Genomic DNA, 22,219 nt, shown 5'->3' with positions numbered 1-22,219 from the left:
GCTGATTAAAAAACAAAACAAAAACAAGTTGACATTCAATTGGGTGGAGAGGCGGTTTAGTTTAATTATAAAACTAGAAAGGATCTTAAAAGGCCTTCTATTTGGATCCTCTTAGGCTACTGTACCCTCTGCTCATCCAAAAAGATGATTGTATTTCCTATTGTAAAACATCTCTAAAGCTGCAGAATTACAGTCTCCTTTGGTAGCCACTTTAGGTTTAATCAGGCTAAGTTCTGTACAGTTGACCAAACTGAGTTCCTTTTATACAGGAAGTGAGGCTTGTTCAGAGAATGCCGCAGGGGTTACTGGAGACGGGTGAGGGTAGCGTAGTAAAAACTTTGGCCAGCTGGTTAATTTTATGGAAGGCAAGGCAGGATTAAACAACATCCACCAAAGAATTCTTTGAGACGTTTCACCCATATAATTTACAACAAAAGGACATACAATCTTGTAAATAGATTTGTTAATTATTAGTCTCCTAAAATTATGTTTGATCTTCTTATAATTAGGTTTTTACACGATACTCCTTGAAGTTCTGGTCTGTGGTCTATAACAGGAAAGAGTCCAACAACCCAAGTGACACTGGTGCTTTACTTCTCAAAATTATCCCCCTAGGTTAGTGGTTACCAAACTCATGCACACGTACAAGTCGTCTGGGGGAGGTTGTTAGAATACAGATTCCTGAGCTCAGCTGGAAGATTCTGATGCAGGGGCAGAGGTAGGGTGGGAATCTCCCCAGGTGAGTCCAAAGCAGGTAATCCTCAAAGCATGTGTTGAAAAACTCTATCTAAAATGGAGAATAACCATTTGCTTCCCCAATTAACCTTGTATTTAGAAAATTTAAAAGAGCCAAGTAAACATTTAGGAAAGGAGTCCTAGCTTCCAGCTGAGGATGGTGAGAGGGGCTCCATTTCCAGAATCGCCTGGAGAGCCTGGGAAGCCTCCTACTCAGAAATATCCCCTGAAAGACTCCATCATTCTGAAATTCTAGGGAATTCATACTCCTTTTAAGAGTATAATGCATAATGCAAATAATTCTGCATGTTACCTAATAAATCACTCCTTAATGGGATTCACTTTAACAGATAATTCGATTGTTTTCTTAACATCCAGATGAGGTAAACCAAATTAAAGAAATGAGTATATTAATTGGTAGTTTGGGAATCTGAGTCACTTCCATCCACTTTAAAACATTGGAACCAGTGGTAGAGGTAGTGGAGAAGTTTTGGGCAACTGGAGGGTAAAATCAAAAGTTCTGAGGAGTGGGTTGCAAAAAGAGGCGGGTGGGCAGCAAGGACCACCTGATTCTTCATTGTGCCACTGCAAACCATCTTCTGCCTTTGACCTTGATATTAACATTGCTTTTGTTCTTTGCCACAGCATCCTTAGACCGCAAGGCAAATTCTGTAGCTTCTACTTTCTTAACTGTAAAAAGAATAAAACTTATTTCTAGGATAATTGTATATGCTTTAGTTTCTTTTATGGTTGCTTTGGTTCCTTTTTTGGAAGAAGAAGATATTAGTAAATGAATTTCTTTGGCCAGGCCAAGACCTTTGAAACAAAGCAGGAACTTTCCCGTTTCTGTGGGAGGTGGATGAAAGCATGGGCGTGAGCTCACGGACGTGGGCTGTGGAGCCGTCCTAGCTGGCTTTGCATCCGGGCTCCACTCTTTGCTAGTTCTGTGACTTCAGTCAAGTTACTTCACTTCTCTGTGTCTCCACCCCGTCATCTGAAAAATGGGCCTTAACATAGAGAACCTACATTATAAGGTTGTCAAGATGGTTAATAAGATTTCAGAATAGTGCTTCGCACAATAAGCATTCAATAAAAATTAGCTAGTTATCCTTTTCATTATTTACTGTTAAATGTTAAATATTTTAATGCTTTTAAGGCAGCTTTCGCTTTCTTCCTTTTTCGCTTTTTATCATGTCTAAAGAAACCAGTATTTTCTAAATAAGAAGATTGTGCTCATTATCTTAGAGAATCCTCATACTGTTTTAAACAATACTACCATTACCCTTGCTATTGTTTTATCACTTTGATTTAGGGGCTTTTTATGGCCAAAACAAAAATTAAAAATCAATAGATATGTATTTTGATATTCTAGAGAAAAGGGGTAGATATCAAAACAGCAAAGGCTATTACCCTGTATTTGTTTTTTTTTCTTGGCAGTGAATGGGGAGATACCCTAAGGTTAAAAGACAGAAGACCTTCATGACACTCCTACCCCCACAGAAATTCTGGGGAGCAACAGGCAAGTCAGTGGAGAAGAGGTTGCTCTTAGAGAGGTCAGTATGTCCCATGACTATTTAATCATTGAAAACATGTTAATTTTTACAGAACCACGGAGGGGAGTAAAAAACAGAGTAACTGAGAATTGAATAAACCAGTACTGTTTATCCCACGGCTAATGCAAATAAATCTCAGAGTTAATCAGCACATCCTTCCAAGAACACGAGGTGGTGCTATGAATTTAGTTTTGGGATTCAAAGTACCTCAGGAAATGGCTGTCTTCATTCAACAAATATTTATTAGGTAATGAACAGAATATTAAAAATCTCTGCCCTTGTGGAGCTACAGTTTGATGGGAATGGTGGGGAGAAAGAAAGACAATAGGAAACAATAAATAGTATTGGAAGAAAAGTATATTAGAAAGTGGTAAGTACTATGGAAAGTAGAGCAGGGAAAATGAGGTAGGGTGCAGTTGCAACTTTAAATAGGCTCCTCAGAGTGGGCTTCGTTGAGCAGGTGACATCTGAACAAAAACTTTAAGTAAGCGATGGGGACATCTGGGAAGAAAGCGTTTGAGAAGGAGGAACTGCCAGGGCAGATGGCCCTAAGCCCTAAGGCAGGAGTGGCCTGGCCTGCTTGAAGAATTGCATAGAGACCAGAGTAGCAGGAGAGGAGGGAACCAGAGGGAGAGAGTCTGATGGGGAGAAGGGAGATGGCGTAAGATGGTGTAAAGCCTTGTGGCCTATTGTGAGGACTTTGACTTTTACCTGATTTTCCATAAAAACACCTGTAATAGGGGTTGTGATTTAACAAATGTTAGGGAAGCTGAATTAATTAGTGATATGAGATATCATAAATTATGGGCAAATTAACATTGTCTTGAGTAAACCTGGTAGTTTGTAAGCATTTTTTTAACATAACCATAATCACATTATCACACCTAACAAAATTAATATTAATTACTATCTTCGTTTTTGTTTGTTTTGTGAGGAAGATCAGCCCTGAGCTAACATCCATGCCAATCCTCTTCTTTTTGCTGAGGAAGACCGGCCCTGAGCTAACATCTATTACCAATCCTCCTCATTTTTTTTCCCCCTTTTTCTCCCCAAAACCCCAGTAGATTGTTGTATGTCATAGCTGCATATCCTTCTAGTTGCTGTATGTGGGACGTGGCCTCAGCATGGCCGGACAAGCGGTGCGTTGGTGCGCGCCTGGATCTGAACCCGGGCTGCCAGTAGCAGAATGCGAGCACTTAACCGCTAAGCCACGGGGCAGGCCCCAATTACTATCTTCTTAAAATGAGTTTCTTGAGGGCAGAAATCATTTCACCTCCTGGATGCACCCTCTGATATATGCTGGAGGTTAATAAATGTTTGTTGTGATTCAATAGTTTGTTTTTAAGTTGACAAGAACCATAACATTTATTCCCCAGAAACAGTGTTATAAATAACATTCAGGTTCTAGAGTTAAGTGACAACTCCCATTTAATCTACAATGATTAGATTAAATGGCACTAAAGTGTAGGCCTGAGCCCCTCAGAGCCCTAAATCCTACGTGTTTTATCTTTGAATATTGAGTCTAGGGAAAACCTGAGTCTAATTTAACCTACCCTGAGTTGTCTTATTCCCACTGTCAATCTGGGAAGGACATAAGGGCTAGACTGAGTGGGAGTGTTCATTGATAAAGATTTCGTAGAATGAAATATGGCAGCATCCACCAAAATATATTCATTGCCATGATGTTTGCTATAGTAAAAAAATTGGAGACAACCTTAAGTGCCCGTTGTCAGAGGTGTACTTCAATAAATTGTGGTTCATCCACTTGATGCAGCACCAGGCAGCTGTTGAACAACAAAGTAGAGCTATGTGTGCTGACATGGGCAGGGTGGTGGGGGCTGAACCACATTGCAGAACAGTACACATGTCTGACTCCATGTGAATAAAAATATGTGTGTGTATATCCACCTATTTATGTCAAGACATTTAAAAAAGATGGGAAGGAGAAGCACTAAACTGTTAGTAGTGGTAGCCAGTAGGTTGGGGAGTAGAAATAGGGTAGAACTGAAGGAGACTATCATATTTTACTCTATGTGCTATGATATTGAATGAATCTTTTTAAGATAAAAATGCATCTGTGTTTTGGACAATTTTATATCAAATTTTTGAAATCAAGGGCCGGATATGTGCAAGGCACTATACTTTACTGAAAACAATGTTAACTAACTTGAAAATGAAAAAATATGAAACTGTACTCTTTTGAGATTTGAGAAGAGCAAAGGCTAAAATGGTTTTTAAATGTTATAAATAAAGTGAAATTATTCAACAAACCTTTATTTAATGTCTTCTGTGTGATGGCCACGGTGATGGGTGCTGGGAGAGAGAGAAGCATGTTTTTTTTTTTTTTTTTTAAAGATTTTATTTATTTTATTTTTTCCCCCCAAAGCCCCAGTGGGTAGTTGTATGTCGTAGCTGCACATCCTTCTAGTTGCTGTATGTGGGACTCGGCCTCAGGATGAACGGAGAAGTGGTGCCTTGATGCGCACCCGGGATCCGAACCCGGGCCACCAGCATCGCAGCGCGCGCACTTAACCACCAAGCCACAGGGCCAGCCCTTGAGAGAAGCATGTTTGAAATAGTCCCAACTCTCCTGAACCTTATCACTGGGACACTGTGTTTCTCAAGTAACAACTATCTCGGATGAGGGCCTTAGGAATGTGCCACAGATGTGAATTGTTCAACATGATTCAGGATTTTTAAATTTTAAACTCAGATTTTTTAAAATGAATCCCCATCTCACTTTTTAAAAAATTTTGGTTACAGAATGCTATAATGTCTTCTAATCTGGATTACTCTGGAGTGATACATACGTTGTTCACAGAAAACTGGGATTACCTTTACGCATTAAAAAACAATGGCAACCATAGTAAACCCACAGCATTTACATTGTCTGTCCAGTATTCAAATGTCATCTCTTGCTAGTCCCATCCGTCCATCCGTCCATCCATCATCCATCCATTTATTCACTCATTCAACAAATATTTATTGAATGTCTACTACAGCATTGTTCTAGGAGACACTGAAGGTATGGCAGTAAAAAATAAACTTTTATTTTAGGAAACACATTTTAATATTTTAAAATACTGACAGTCTCAAATAGAGCAGTGAGAAAGAAAGAAAAGGGAAGTGTCATTAAAACTTTGCTTATTGCATTTCTTTCTTATTATGCTCACACACCATGAGCATAATAGTTGTATGGTTGATTTATAAAAATCTCTGCCAAAACACCAAAGACATTGAGCATTTTTCCTGATGTTAATGATGTAGGTCATAATTGAAATACAAAATTAGAAAATAAATTAACGAAAGCTGGGTGGATTTACAAGTTACCAAAACAAAACATAAACCTCTCAATTTTTACTTTATCTTATACACGTAGATATTTAAGATACAGACTGTCGAGTTTTATGATTCCTAGAATCTCTTCTCTTCGGTGTCAATGTGTCAGGCTTTTATTTCTCATATCAAAATAATTATTGAAAGATAATTGAGGATATAGCGTATGCAAGTTTTCACAACCTTTTTCTTTTTTTTTTAAAGATTTTTATTTATTTTATTTTTTCCCCCCAAAGCCCCAGCAGATAGTTGTATGTCATAGCTGCACATCCTTCTAGTTGCGGCATGTGGGACTCGGCCTCAGGATGGACGGAGAAGTGGCGCCTCGATGCGAGGCCCGGGATCCGAACCCCGGGCCGCCAGCATTGCAGCGCGCGCACTTAACCACCAAGCCACAGGGCCGGCCCTCACAACCTTTTTCTTAATTCATCAGTACACTTTGATGTTTATATCGTGGGATCTTTGGTGAAGATGTTAGCGGCCATTAATTGATAAAGTCAATAGAAGACGGAATTTGGAGATAGAAAATTCAAGTCAAGGCTCTGCCACCTGCTAGTTGGTGACTTCTACAAATTACAACTGAACTCTCAGTTTCTGTTTTCTCAGCTACAAAATAGTGGAGGATTTGTGAGAGCATTAAATACAAATATACTAAATTGCCTTAGAAGCTATAATGCACTATAGATATTTTGTGTTTGTATTCATTATAACATTGCTCTAGATAAATAGCATTTATTAGGAACCAACAGTAGACATTTATTAATGGTGAAACACTATTCTCATATCAGGAACAAAACAAGGATGTCTGTTTTCATCGTCACTGTTTTCAACATTTTTCTGTACCTCTAGACCAGCATTGTCCAACAGAAGTTTCTGCGGTGATGGAAATGTTCTCTGTCTGTTCTGTCCAATATGGTAGCCACGGGCTACACACGTGGCTGTCTAAATTTAAATAAATTACAATGAAATTTAATTTAAAATTCAGTTCCTCATTTGCACTAGCCACATTTCAAGTGCTCACTAGCCACATGTGGCTAATGGCTACCATATTGGATAGCGCAGATATAGAAAATTTCTATCATCTTAGAAAACTCTATTGCATTAGAAATTCTATTGGTCTACATTATAGAATAATGTTTAATAATAATCACATATCTATCCACCTATCAATCCATTTTATTTTTTATTCATTTTAGAGTAAGTTATAGATATCAATATACTTCTCTAAACTCTTCAGCATGCATATCATTAACTATAGTTCAATATTTGTTTGTGCTTTTATAGATAAAATTTTATATATAGTGAAGTGAACAAATCTCAAAGAGTACAAATCAATGACTATCAACAAATGCATACATCTGTGTAATTCAAACCCTATCAAGATATAGAACATTAACATCACCCCCCAATTTTCCTAATTCTTCTTCCCATTCAGTCCCCACCTCCACCCCTACTTCCTGATTTTTTTTCAATATAAAGTAGTTTTGTCTGTTCTAGAACTTAACATAAGTGAAATCATACTGCACATGTTCTTTTGCATAAGGGTTCTTTGACTTAGCATAAGGTTTTTGAGATTCATCAATTTTGTTGCTTATATTGGTAGTATATACCATTATATTGTTGAGTTGTATTCAATTGTATAATCATACCATGGTTTATTTATCCTCTTTCCTGTTGATAGACGCCTCGTTGCCAGTATTGGCTATTACGAATAGATCTTCTGTGAATAGTCTCATGCAAGTCTTTTTGTGGACATATGTTTTCATTTTTCTAGGAATGAAATTTCTAGATCATAGCATAGGTATATGTTTAATTGGTTGCTGCTAATATGTAGAATTAAATTGGTTTTTGTATATTTACCTTTATACTATGACTTTGCTAAATTCCCTTGTTAGTTTTACTAGCTATTTTATAGATTCTTAAGACTTTTCTATGTAAACGATCATGTCATCTGTGAATAGACACCGTTTACTTCTTCCTTTCTGATCTTTATGACTTTTATTTCTTTTTCTTGCCTTAATATACTGGCTTAGATCCAATATAGTGTTGAATAGAAATGCTGAAAGTGAACATCCTTGCCTTGTTCCTAATCTTAGGGAGAAACATTCAATATTTCACCATTAAATATTATGTTAAGATATTTGCAAACCATACATCTGATAAGGGCTTAATCTCCAAAATATATAAAGAACTCATGCATCTCAACAGCAAAAAAACTAACAACCCAATAAAAAAAATGGGCAAATGACCTGAACAGACATTTCTCCAAAGAAGATATACAGATGGCCAACAGACACATGAAAAGATGTTCAAAATCATTAACTATCAGGGAAATGCAAATCAAAACTACAATGAGATATCACCTCACGCCCGTCAGAATGGCTATAATTAACAAGACAGGAAACAACATGTGTTGGAGAGGATGTGGAGAGAAGGGAACTCTCATACACTGCTGGTGGGAGTGCAAACTGGTGCAGCCACTATGGAAAACAGTATGGAGATTCCTCAAAAAATCAAGGATAGAACTACTGTATGATCCAGCTATTCCACTGTTGGGTATTTATCCAAAGAACTTGAAAACACCAATTTGTAAAGATACATGCACCCCTGTGTTCATTGCAGCATTATTCACAATAGCCAAGACTTGGAAGCAACCTAAGTGCCCATCAAGGGATGAATGGATAGAGAAGATGTGGTATATATACACAATGGAATACTACTCAGCCATAAGAAACGATGAAATCCAGGCATTTGTGACAACATGGATGGACATTGAGGGTATTATGCAAAGTGAAATAAGTCAGAGGGAGAAGGTCAAATACCATATGATTTCCTTCATTAAGTAGTAGATAATAACAACAATAAACAAACACATAGAGACAGAGATTGGATTGGTGGTTACCAGAGGGGAAGGGGGGAGGGAGGAGGGCAAAAGGGATAATTCGGCACATGTGTGTGGTGATGGGTTGTAATTAGTATTTGGGTGGTGAACACGATGTAATCTATGCAGAAATAGAAGTATAATGATGTACACCTGAAATTTATACAATGTTATAAACCAATCTTACTGCAATAAACAAAAAATTAAAAAAAAAATTATGTTAGCTGATTATTTCTATAGATGCCCTTTATCAGATTGAAGAAGTTACTTTTAATCCTAATTTGCTGAAAGATTTTTTTAAGTGATGAATGGGTATTTTTCTGCATCTGTTAAAGTGATCACGCATGATTTTATTCTTTTTTTCCATTAATATGATGAATTACATTGATTGATTTTTGAATGTTAAACCATTCTTGCCTTTCTGGGAAAAGCCCCACTTCGTCATAAGGTATTATCCTTTTTATATGTTGTATATTGTTTGCTAATATTTTAAGTTTTTTGTGTCTGTGTTCGTGAGGGATATTTGTCTATCATTTTGTTTTTAAATTTCTCATTTTCAGGGTTATTTAGGCCTCATAAGACAAATTTAAAATGTTCCCTTCCATTTTCTGAAAGAGTTTGTGTAAGATTGGTTTTGTATAAGACTGTTCTTTAAAAGTTTGATAAATTTCACCAGTGGAGTTATCTGGGCCTGGAGTTATCTTTGTGGGAAAGAATTTGATAACCAGTTCAATTTCTTTAATAGATATACAACTAGTCTTATTTTCTATTTCATCTTATCTCAGTTTTGGTAATCATATTTTTTCAAAATATTTATCTATTTCATATAAGTTGTATTTATTGGTATAAAATTGTTTATAATATTCTTTTTTTTATTCAGTTTTTTTTTTGGTGAAAAAGATTGGCCCTGAGCTTACATCCGTTGCCAATCTTCCTCTTTTTGCTGGAGGAAAATTGTCGCTGGGCTAACACTCATTCCAGTCTTCCTCTATTTCGTATGTGGGACACCACCACAGCATGGCTTGATGAGTGGTATGTAGGTCCGTGTCCAGGATCTGAACCTGCAAACCCCAGGCCACTGAAGCGGATGGTGTGAATTGAACCACTATACCACTGGGCCAGCCCCTCTTTTATGTTTTTAATGGCTATAGTCTTTGTAGTAATATCACTTCTTTATTCCTAATATTGGTAATTTGTGTTCTCTCTTTTGTTCTTGATCAATCTACCTACAGCCTTATCATTTTTGTTGATCATTTCAAAAAATCAACTTTGTTAATTTTTTCCATTGTTTGCTTAATATTTCATTGATTTCTGCACTTATTTTTGCTTCTTTTCTTCTACTAATTTTTATTTTATTTTGACCCCCCTCCTTCAGGTTCTTATTATGGATAAATTATCTAGTACTGCATAACAAATCACTCAAAACTTAGTGGTTTAAAACAGCAGTATTCATTTAATACCTCTCACAGTGTCTCTGCATCAGGAATTGATGCAGACTTGTGACTTAGATACCCAGTCCTGTCTTTGAGTCTCCATTAACACTATGGTCAGATGTCAGTTGAGACTTCAGTCATCTGAAAGCTTGACTGGGGCTGGAGGATTCACTTCCCAACTGGCTTACTCACATAGGTGGCAAGTTGGTGTGGACTGTCAACAGGAAACCTCAGTTCTCCATGTGGGCCTCTCCACAGTTCTGCTTAAGTGTCCTCATAGCATGGTGGCCAGCTTTCCCTGGAGAGAGCTATCCAAGAGGTCAAAGCAGAAAGTGCACTGCCTCATAACACTTAACACTGGAAGTCACACGTGGTCACTTTATTGTGGTACAGGTCTGCTGGTGATAAATTATCTTAGTTTTTGTTTATCTTAAAATGTCTTTATTTTGCCTTCATTCTCTGAGATATTTTTGTTGGATATGGAATTCTGGGTTGAAAAGCTTTTTTTGTTGTTGTTCTTTTAGCACTTTGAAGATGTTGTTCCATTGTCTTTTGGTCTCCATTGTTTCTGATGAGAAGTCAGTCAAATCACATTGTTATTCCCAAGTATGTACAGTAATGTGCCATTTTTCTCTGGATTCTTTCAAAATTTTCTCTTTATCTTTGGTTTTTCATTCCTTTGACTATGATGTGTCTAGGTGTAGTTTTCCCTGTGTTTATCCTGCTGGCATTCTCTGAGATTCTTGAATCTGTAAATTTATGTCTTTCACCCAATTTTGGAAAATTTCAGCCATTATTTCTTCAAATACTTCTTCTGCCATATCTTCTCTATTGCTCCTTCTGTAATTCCAATTATACATATGTGAGAGTTTTTTAATATTATCTTACAGGTCACTGAGGCTCTTTTAGTTTTATTTTTAATGTTTTTTCCTATGTGTTCTTCAGATTGGATAATATTTACTGTTATATCATCAAGTTCACTGACTCTTCTGTCATGTCCAATTTCCTTTTAAGCCCGTCCAGTGGATTTCTTATTTCTGATATTTTATTTTTCAGTTCTAGAAGTCCCGTTTGGTTGCTTTTATAGTTACTATTTCTATGATGAGTATAATGTTTGTTCATTCATTATAAGTATGATTTCAATAGTCCTTGAGTGTATTTACAGTAGCTGCTTTTAATCCTTGTCAGCTAATTCCAACATCTGTATCACCCCTGGGGCTCTCCATTGATTGTATTTTCTTGTGAAAATGGAACACATTTTCCTGTTTCTTTATATGTCTAATAATTTTGGATTGTATCCTGGACATTGTAAATGATATTTATAGAGTCTCTAGATTCTATTTTAGTCCTCTGAAGAGTGTTGGTTTTTCATTTTTTTTGGTTTATTTTATCAGGCTGGACTTAAACTCTAAACTCTGTCTCCTTTGTGGTTGTTGTCAGCTGAAATTCCTATTTAATCATTTTAATATTAGTTAAGATATTTGGTGTTTTTCCTGTGCATGTCAAATTCAGGGGTCAGCCAGGGATTTGGGCAGAATTTGGGGCCCTTCTCTGTATCTCTTTCCTTTCTAAGATTCCCTTTCACTACCCAGCTGCGGTGGTCATCTTGACCTCTCTCCTTTGGTTCTTTAAGTCAGTAAGACCATGGATCATCCCACCTGGTGCTGACTGATGCCTGCCTTCAGACAAAAAGCCATGAAAATGGAACACTCATCCAGTACTATTCACTTCTTCCAAGTGTCTCCTCTTCTTTAGCTTCTGCCTGCTTTTGGCCACTTTCCAGCATTTTTTGATAGTTTTTTCAATATTTTGTCCAGAGTTTATAATTTTTATCCTTGGGAGAGTAGGTACAATAGAAGCTACTTCACCATTACTATAAGTGGATCCAGAAAGGCCTTTTTTAAAGGCCAGAAACCATAAAGGGTGAGATCAACACATTTTACTATATGAAATTTCATATGACAAAAGACAGCATCAATAAAGTCAAAGGGCAAAATGGGGGAAATATTTATTCTGTATATCAAAGAGCTTTAATATATGAAGAACTCTTATTCATTAAGAAACAACAACAAATCACCTTAATAAGAAAATGGGTTAAGGACATGCTATGGTCTGAATGTTTGTGTCCCCCCAAAATTCATATGTTGAAATCCTAATGCTCGTTGTGATGGTATTAGGAGGTGGGACCTTTGAGAGGTGATTAGGTCGTGAAGGCAGAGCTCTCATAAATGAGATTAATGCCCTTATAAAACAGGCCCAAGAGAGCATCCTTGTCCCTTGCACTGTGTGAGAGTACAATGAGAAGTATGCAGCCCAGAAGAAGGCCCTCACCCAACCATGCTGGCACCCTGATCTCAGACTTCCAGCCTCTAGAACTATGAGAAATACATTTCTGTTGTTCGTAACCCACCCAGTCTGTATACCAGCCTAAATGGACTAAGTTTGTTATAGCAGCCAAATAGACTAAGACAGGATATAAACCATCATTTCACAAAAGAAGGAACATATATTGCCCAATAAACATATGAAGAAATAAATGCCCAACATTACTTGAAGGAATGCAAAAAGAAGCAATGAGATTCTTTTGCCTATCAGAATGGTAATAATTTAAAATGTTTATAATAACAAGTGTTGGTCAGGGTGTGGATAAGGGCACTCTCATGACTGTGTTCAAAATGCTGTTTAACTTATCCACTGGATGTATTTCAATAACTATATCTGTTTTTTCATTTTATCACTTCCATTTGGTTCTTTTTAAAATCTTCCCAGTTATTTCCGATAATTTCTTTTTGCTTGTTCCTATTTATGATTCTAACCTCTAGTTCTTCATTAATAGCTATTCTATATCCTATATCTGATAATTCTAGTATCTGAATTTCTTCTGGAGCTGTATTAGAGTGTAGACTTGACTGCTATAGCATAGAGACCCCAAATAACAAGACAGATATTTATTTCTCCATCCAAGTACATAGTCCAGTGCTGGTGTGGAAAATCCAGTCCACAATCAACAGTGTTTCAAGCTCCCTCTCTTATTACACTGCCATCCTCAACATTTCATCAGCTCCCACCATCTTGTCTGTAGGCAAGATAGCAGAAAGGGAAAAAGGGAACAGGAAGGGCACACCCCTTTCTTTTGAAAGCAGGGCTTAAAAATTATACCCATTGTTTGTGCTCACATCTCATAGGTTAGAGGTCATATGACCACACCAACATGCAAGGCAGTCTGGGAAATGTGGTTGTTAACTTTTACCTAAAAAGTATATTGCTACTGAGGAAGTACAGAATGGATATTGGGAGACAACTAGTAGTCTCTGCCACACAGTGTAAATCTAATGGTTTCTGCTGATTTTCCCTCGTGCTTGATGTTTATATCAAACCTCATATGCTTGATGTTCTTTGATTATAAGTTTGTATTTGCTTGCTCTTAATCTGTGGGAATCCTGTGGACCTAAATTAGGGAAGCTTTCCTCTAGAAAGAGTTTGATCTGCTTTTGCCCGGGCCCAAGATTGGTGAAGGTCCTGGCCTAAAGTAGGAGTCTTCAGTTCAGCTCCCCTACCTACTGCTAGCCTGAGGGTTAGTACCCTGGTTTCAGTGATGCTAAAGATTTTGCCCTTGGGGGCGACCGCATGTTTACTGTTTGGTTACTGATCACTGCTCCCAGTTCTGATTTCAATTCTTGGTTGTTGGACTTTTGTTTTTGTTTTTCTTGGTGAACAAACAAAATTTCCCTTACTTGTTGATATCTGAGCAATGTGTTTGAAGGTATGTTTTATCCAGGATCTAGTTGTTTTATAGTAGAAGGGTCTTTCAAGGAATATGGCCCAGCATATTGCTAGACCAGAAATGTCCCATTCACTTATCAATTTACTTCAGTTTACTTCAATTTATTTCAAAGTCTGGCTTTTTTCTCTACCTTTCAGCTTACCAAAGTTGCCAGTCACCTCCTTGTTAATAAACCTAGTGGTTACATTTCTGTCTCCATCTTACACAACCTCTCAGCAGCATTGACACAGTTGACCATTCATTTATTCTTTCATCTAGTATGAGCCAAGCACTGCTTTGGATACGAGGGAATGAACATAACAGACAAAAATCCTAGAGACAGGAAACCTAATAAATAATAAACATAATAAAAGATATACTGTGTAATATGCAAAAGGCAGTAAGTGCTATGGAACAAAAATTGGAGCAGGGCAAAGGGCATCAGGAGTCTTGGGAGAGAGGTTGCAGTTTTAAAAGGGGCAGAAAGGGTAGGCCTCACTGAGAAGGTGATATTTGAGGAAATACTTGGAGGTAAAGGAGTGAGCCATGAGGATATGTGGGGGAAGAACATTCCAGATAGTGGTCAGCCAGTGTAAAGGCCTTGAGGCAGGATTGTGCCTGGTGTTTTCAGGAAGAGGAGAAGTCCGGTACGGCTTGAACAGAGTGAGCATGGGACAGAGTAATAGGAGATGAGATGAGATAGGGAAGGGGGGCTGGCAGATCATGGAGGACCCTGTAGGCCACTGGAAAGATTGTCTTTTACTGAGATAAGAAACCGTTTTTTGAGCAGAGTTGAGACATGAACTGATTTATGATCCCTCTGGCTGCTTGTTGTGTTGATAGAAAACCATAGAAGGTCAAGGATGGAAGCGGGAAGACCACTTGAGATGCTACTGTAGCCATCCTCTCCTTGACCCTTTTTCCTCTGTTGAGTTATTACCATATCTCCTGATTTTTCTTACTAACTGCTCCCTCTCCAGCTCATTCTCCAGCACTTCTTCTCCAGCTTCCAAATGTTGGGACACAGACCTCACACACCCAGACTGGGTGCTGAGACCCCTCTTGAATCATGAGATCACCATTCACTGGGTGATCTCATATAAACCTATGGCTTTTAATGGTTTTAATACCTGTGATTTGAGCTGGTAATGCACAAACTTAGAGCTCCAGCCCTGAGCTCATAGTCATAAATCCAATAGCCTACTTGCTCTCCAAACTGGAGCTCTTCATTTCTCCTCAAACCTTTCCTCCGCTAGCCTAAGCTTCCACACCCGGTAAATGGCACTATATTTGCTTAAGCCAAAAACAGAGTCATCCTTAGTGCCTCCCTTTCATCCAATGCATCAGCAAGATGTGTGCTTCTGTCTCTGAATCAATGATCCATTTCCTCCAAAATACTATGTATCAAATAACCTCAAAAATCTCAGTGGCTTACACAATGAATATTTATTTTTCTCCCTCACAAAACTGTAGGTTACTTTGTGTTTGGCTGAGCTTGGCTGAGTTTGACTGATTTGACTACAGGCTGCAGGATGGGTTGGCGTCTGCTCCATGTGTGTTCATTCTGGGGTTCAGGCTGAGGGGCAGCAGCTCCCCCGGGATGATCACATAATGATGTCAGAAACTCAAGAGGGCAAACCAGTCATGATGACATGTTTCAAGCTTCTGCTCACATCACTTCCCATTGGCTGAAGCAAGTCACACAGACAAGCCAAAGTCAAGGGGTATGAAGAACACTGTGTCCACTAGGCCATGGCAAGGGGATGGCTATATACTATGTTATGAAGATTGAAGAACTGGGAACAGTTATTTAATTACTCAATCTCCCACACCCTCCTAAAGAATTATAACTTTCTGCAAACTCACTATTACCCTTTTGTCCAGGAGCCATTGTCTCTTGCCCCTAGAAGTTTATTGTGTTTTTGCCATTGTATCCCTAACACCTAGAACAATGCCTTGCACATAGTATATGCTCAGTAAATGTTTGCCGAATAAATAACTCCCAACTGATCTTCCTGGTTACACTCATCTCCCTCCAATCTCTTTCCACATAGCAGCTAAGGTGAAGTTTTAAAAATATAAATCCTATCTGTAATATAATAAGAAATATGTGTTTAGGGCTGGCCCCATGGTTTAGCGGTTAAGTGCGCCCGCTCCGCTGCTGGCGGCCCGGGTTCGGATCCCGGGCATGCACCGACGCACCACTTCTCTGGCCATGCTGAGGCCGCGTTCCACATACAGCAACTAGAAGGATGTGCAGCTATGACGTACAACTATCTACTGGGGCTTTGGGGGGAAAAATAAATAAATAAATAAAATTAAAAAAAAAAAGAAATATGTGTTTAGCCTTTATCCCTGGTTCCAGGCACACAGCTCCTAAATCTCTTGGAATTTCCTGAGTAATAGGAGGATCTTTTGTTCTATTGAGGAAACTCTTGGTGGGCCCCTAGGATGGGGGCTGGTCACCAGAAAGATCAAACCTTGATTAGAAGTTTAGAACTTTCAGCCCCATCTTCCAACCTTAGGAGAGGGGAGGGGGCTGGAAATTGAAGTTAATCACCAATAGCTGATGATTTAATCAATCAAGCCTATGTAATGAAACCTCCATAAAAATCCCTAAACAATGGGGTTTGGAGAGCTTCCAGGTTGGTGAACACATTGAGGTGCTGGGAGGGTGGTGTGCCTAGAGGGGTCATGGAAGATCTGTGTCCCTTCCCCCATACCTTGCCCTATGCATCTCTTCCATATGACTGTTCCTGCATTGTATCCTTTAAAATAAACCAGTAAACATAAGTAAAGTGCCTTTCTGAGTTTTGTGAACCATTCTAGCAAGTAATTGAACCTGAGGAGGGGGTTGTGGGAACCCTAGATTTGGTCAGAAGTATAGGTGGCAACCTGGGACTTGTGACTGACATCTGAAGTCGGGGCAATCTTGTGGGACTGAGCCCTTAACCTGTGGAGTATGTGCTAACTGCAGGTAGTTAATGTCAGAATTGGCTTGCATCATAGGACACCCAGTTGGTGTCTGCAGAGAGCTGGAGAATTGCTTAGTATGGAAAATCCATACACATTTCACATCAGAAGTTTTATGAGTAAAAACAGCTCAGACTGTCTTATCAGTCCCAGCTTAAAACTCTACCCTGGTTTCCCTTTGCACTTGAACTCCTCACCATGGTCTTTATAAAGGCCATTAATTATCCAGCCAGGCCTGGCCTTCCAAACAATAGCATCTGGTGCCACTCACTTCCCTTTGGCTACTGCCTTTTTCTTCCTCAAATATTCCAGTGCTTTTCAGCTGCAAGACCGTTTTACTTGCTGTTCCCTCCGACTGGAATGTTTTTCTCAAGATCTTGGCATGCTGGCTTTCTCTCATCCTCAGCTTCAGCTAAAATGTCAGCACCTTAGAGAGGTCTGCCCAACCACCGTATGTAAAGACCCCCTCCCCTCCCTACCCCACCCACCCACACCCACCGCTGTTGTGTTTCATCAGCATCACCTTGTTATTCCTTTCAATGAGTTTGTAACTCTCTGAAATTACAGTGTTTTGTTCCTCACTGATGTCTAGCACCTAGAATGGTGTCTGGCATATATTAAGTGCTCTATAAAGATCTGTTGAGTGAATATATGAGAAAACATTTCCCCCACATTTTTGGAGAAATTCTTTCTTACTTTTTATTTTCATCTATTCACCCATATATAAAATGGTACTATGTAAGTCCAGATAAAGTCAACTCAAGTGGAATAAAAATATTGGAAGGTCCTTGCTGATAAAAAAGAAATTGGGGACTGGATTTGCTTCAGCATGTTCTATAGCATCCTTGCAACTTGCACTTCTCAGGCAGTATCTATGGGGGTGAGGGTCTCTGAGGCCTCCCTCCACCTCCTGAGCTGATGATCTAGCTTACCTGACTCACCTATTTACTTTTTCCATTCTTATCACCAGTTAATATATGAGATAATTTACTTACCTACAATTATTGTTTGTTGCCTGTCTTCCCACCGCAAACCCACCTGAGCTTCATGAGGGCAAGGATCCTATTCTGTTTTTTCTGGTACTGAGTAAGTGCTCACCCAATTGTGGAATGAATGGGTGAACGAATGAATGTCTCAAAGGAGAGAAAGGAATCTGGGAAGGTCCTGAATTTCCTCTCTTCCTCCCAAGTCTTCCCAGATTGTCACCCCCAACTTTGCACAGTCTACATCCTAAGACACTATAGGTGAAACTTCTGTAAAGTATAAATGTTTACTAGTTTATTCCTTCTCAGAATGGCTTCACTTGTATATGCATAAACCCATCCTTCTGTGTACCTGTTGATGTTTTCTACATGAATCTTTCGTTCACTCTAGAGCTTGCCTAAGGAGGAATTTAGCTTAATATTTGTGACATCGTGATGGGATAAAATCTGATGAAGTTGAGCTCCATCCTGTAGAGACTATTTCCTCTATGAGCTGAAACTAGTTTTCCTTTTCCCTGAAGAAAAGTCTTGTAGTTGTTTAAATGAGGATAAAGCTGAGCACTTACATTTATCATCAAGAAAGTACTAGAAGAAGAGGAACAGCAGAGTACAAGAACTAAAAGTATCACACCTTTTTGAAGGTGCGGCCACTTTAAAATCTTCCCAATTAGCAGCTATATTTCTCTTTTAATTTCAAGTTTTCTTAGGATTACAAAATTAAAACATTCTGTTCTTGATTATTTTTCTCAAACCTTATTGTCTTCATGAAAATCCCCTAGTCCCTCAAAAAAATCAACAGAGGGAAATTTTTCTTTAAAAAATACAATAAACTCTGTTCTTTTCTTGGAAACAACCACAGTGGGGAGAAAAATTCTTCCCTTTAGTTTGAATAGTCATGCTTTTAAATTGCTTGGAGGTGGTTACATATGAATCTTCATATAAACTTGTATCTCTCTCATTTAAAAGAAAAGATGAAAGAAAGGAATTAACTCATTAATTATTTAAAATACTTGGTGCAACTGTTCCTTATGAATTAATCCAGCACTTGGAAGACAATTACACTCAGTGTTAATAACACTGCCAACCTTTTCCAGTAGGCTGCACTCCAAATACTATTGTGTTTTCACTGACAACATTTACTATGACATATGCATATGAAAAACAGGCATTTTCATCAGAATTACTGTAATAGCATTAAGAGATTATTATTTTTTCCAATTTCCTTGGAAGAAAATTCACTTAAATTAGATTATTTATTACTTGACTGCTCTCCTATCTTGCCTGTATATTTAGGTAACCGGAGTCCATGAAAGTATAAACTTCAGAATAAAAAGCACGGTTTTATACATTAATGATTTCAAATAAAAGAGGAGTGCTGGTTTGTGCATCACTTCTTTTGAGAAAGTAAAGTCTGCGTTCTGCTTAGGAGAGATAACACTTTTTGTCCCTGTAGGTGGCCCCCCTGGTGTAGCCATTAGTTGCTAATTACTTGCAAACAAATAAACAATTAACTTCTCAAGCTGCCGGCTGGGTGAGTGTTCATTGACATGCTAAAACTTTCTAAGACAGGATTTTAATTGGTGACGTTCTAAATCCAGCCCCCTTGTCAGCGGAGCCATAAGGTGCACTGCAGGAAGATCCCAGCCCTGTACACATAGGGCAGAGTCAGCCAAGAGGCACAGAGTGGCCAGAACTGTGGCTCCGTGCAGCCCACGGGAGGATGACTCCCAGCCTTCAGGAAGGTGTTCAGCTTGGGGAAAGCAAACCCTCGCCTTGCTCCTTTTCAATTGAGAGCATCTTAGGACTGGATCAGAAGAAAGACTGTGATCCATCAATGAAACCCCACAGGCCCTGGGTAGACACCTGCGGCTCCTCAGGTATGTCACAACTTAATTTTTTAAACTCTGTTATTTTATTTGCAGTGTTTAGTTTGGCCTTTATTTCATGCTACATAGAATTAGAGAGAAACTGCAGTTTCATCCAGTTACATAACTGAAGTAGCTAAGACTTTTAATGCCTCCAGCTGAGTCCTACAGGAAATAAAAAGAATATCAGCCTTAGATCCAAGTGGGCATAAAGTTCATTCACAGGAAATACCATGAATCTGCATTTACTTCAGAAGATCTCTGTGTTTATTTGACACATCAGATATTCTAAATCTTTTTTCACTGAAAAATAAATGACATTCCGAGACCAAAATGTTCTCTATCACCAAGGCAGGATCTTCATTTTTGTTTGCTTTTTAGTTTTTGGTTGATGAGAGGTCAGTTCTCTTGTGAAACCCAGAATTTTCCACTAGGAAAATTAAAGACAAGTTCTTGAAATTACTTCTTATAGAACTTTGTGGAGTATAGGATTGGACATCTAAGATGGGGGTTGTTTTTCTGTTTTTAGGGAAAGATGTTAACCTATGTCTACATATCGCCAGCCTTCCTAATGGGATTTCATTCCCTTGTACCGTGGATCACCCAGCGCCAGAAGAAAGAGTTTTGAAATATGAAAATTACTTTTCAGCCTCAGAAAGACTGTCTTTGAAAAGAGAGTTGAGTTGGTATAGAGGCCGAAGACCAAGAACTGCTTTTACTCAAAACCAGGTGGGAAGTGTTTTCAACCAATGATAGTACAAAGGCTTTAACTGACGCCCTGTTGAGCAAAATCCCATTCACTTTGGGGTCTCAGTTTAGAAGCCTTATTAATGAAACAATAGACTGTATCTTTTTTAACAGTTTCTGGATAGTCATTTAAAAAAACACGTATAGATTAATTGGCCAAGATTTAAATGCAATTATTTTGCCATACAAATTAAAGTCCGTTTTATGATGACATACCAACTATCAGCATTTTAAATAACTATTTACTTATTCTTAGATTGAAGTGTTGGAAAATGTCTTTAGAGTAAACTGCTATCCTGGCATTGATATCAGAGAAGACTTAGCTCGCAAATTGAATCTAGAGGAAGACAGAATCCAGGTAATTTTCAAATTTAGTTGTTACTCATGATGGTTGAATTGTCAAGAATAATAAAAGAATGTTTCTGAGATCTATTTTATTTTTCGTTAATTTTAGATCTGGTTCCAAAATCGGCGTGCTAAGCTGAAAAGGTCCCATAGAGAATCACAGTTTCTAATGGCGAAAAAAAATTTCAACACAAATCTCCTGGAATAGATAGAAAACGAAACGTGAAATTACCTTCCAATTGCAGAACATGAAGAATCAATGGAAATATCAAGTGTTAAAAATGTGATATTTTCTTTTCTGCATTTAATCTGAGTATTGTCATTTTTTTCTGAAAATATGTTGTAAATAGTTACTATTACAGCATGGTGCCTATTATACTTGGGCACTTTTAGTTACAATAAAGTCCTTTCCTATATATTTTAATAAGCATTTTCAGGAAAAGCCAACTATTTTTTAAGCGAGCAGATTTCATCTAATCAATTAGTTTGCTAAAATAGGTAAAGTCATGACTAAATGACTCCACAAACTGGATTCCATTTACAAAATAATTCAAGTAAAATAATCTGAAGAATGACACAAATGTGTGATTTGTTTCAGTTAGTTTCCTTCAAGTGCATTTTGAAACATGATTATGCTGAAATATATTATAGAATATGATTTAGTCATGAATCTTTAGTTTCTCTTGATTTCTGGCATAAAGCAGTGAGAATTTCTCAGCATGTGTCAATATAAATCCTTATAGAATTCCAGTTTCAATTTTTTTTTTTAAGCAAACTCATTATGCCAAAGTAGAGATATAAAAGCATCAATTGCCACATTCATACCATTGGTATTGCGTTGCACAAAAGAATTGAGCTGCAAATAAAGACAAATTTTAAAATATTTCTGTAGTTCATTTAATGTTGTGCTTTACTTTCATTCATTAAAGTGATAATGATCATCTGGTTTTATCTATTTCCAGTTTAGTGATTTCCAATCAACTATATATTTTGTTACAAGTATTGTGTTCACTGAGAGGGTAGCATAACTTACCTGCCTTTTGTATGTGCTCTGACATGGTTGCTGGAAATAATCAGGGCACTTTCTGGGACAAAAACTGTGTATTTTCTTTGCATTTGCCATTGCGTCTGTCAATTAAAGATGGGAATAGGATAAGATACCTCACAAGAAGGAGTCTTTCCTACCACTGGAAATCTGGGTATTTGTTTTCCATTTAATTAATGAAAGGCCAAAGTGAGTGTTCTTTTTGAAATGTTTGCTTGAGGACTCTGACTTTGTCTCCTCGAAGCCGTATTTCAACTTTGCCCATTTGAATTGAATTCTCCCTTGCTTCCCTCTTCTTTCTTTCCTATACCTTTGTCCTTCTTTCCTCTCCCAGTGATGACCAGAGTAGAAGGTTCTTGTTAAATTATTGAATCTATACCCACTTATTGAATCTTGTTAACTTATTGAATCTTTCTTTCTTTTTCTTTTTTTTCCTTCCTTCCTTACCTTTCCTCCTTTTCCTTCCTTCCTTCCTTTCTTTTCTTTCTTTCTTCTGTCTTTCTTTTCTTTCTTCTCTCTTTCTATTGCATGAGAGAGACTAGAGGGAATTTACATATTAT

At 37.9% G+C, this 22,219-nt stretch overlaps 1 protein-coding gene across 1 annotated transcript; it reads left to right on the top strand.

Annotated features, from left to right (window-relative positions):
- Positions 1-19,312: 19,312 nt before the first annotated feature.
- HESX1 (HESX homeobox 1) lies at positions 19,313-21,497 on the top strand. Its single transcript, XM_004419845.2, has 4 exons — positions 19,313-19,534; positions 20,052-20,251; positions 20,526-20,627; positions 20,724-21,497. Exons 1-4 carry the CDS (start codon positions 19,378-19,380, stop codon positions 20,820-20,822), a joined length of 558 nt encoding a protein of 185 aa, XP_004419902.1. The 5' UTR covers positions 19,313-19,377; the 3' UTR covers positions 20,823-21,497.
- Positions 21,498-22,219: the final 722 nt, after the last annotated feature.

Source organism: Ceratotherium simum, chromosome 5 (assembly GCF_057802395.1).
Source record: "Ceratotherium simum simum isolate JZ-2026a chromosome 5, ASM5780239v1, whole genome shotgun sequence".
NCBI lineage: Eukaryota > Metazoa > Chordata > Mammalia > Perissodactyla > Rhinocerotidae > Ceratotherium > Ceratotherium simum.
Note: the sequence above shows the minus strand (reverse complement) of the source record. Positions and strands in the feature narration are given on the sequence as shown.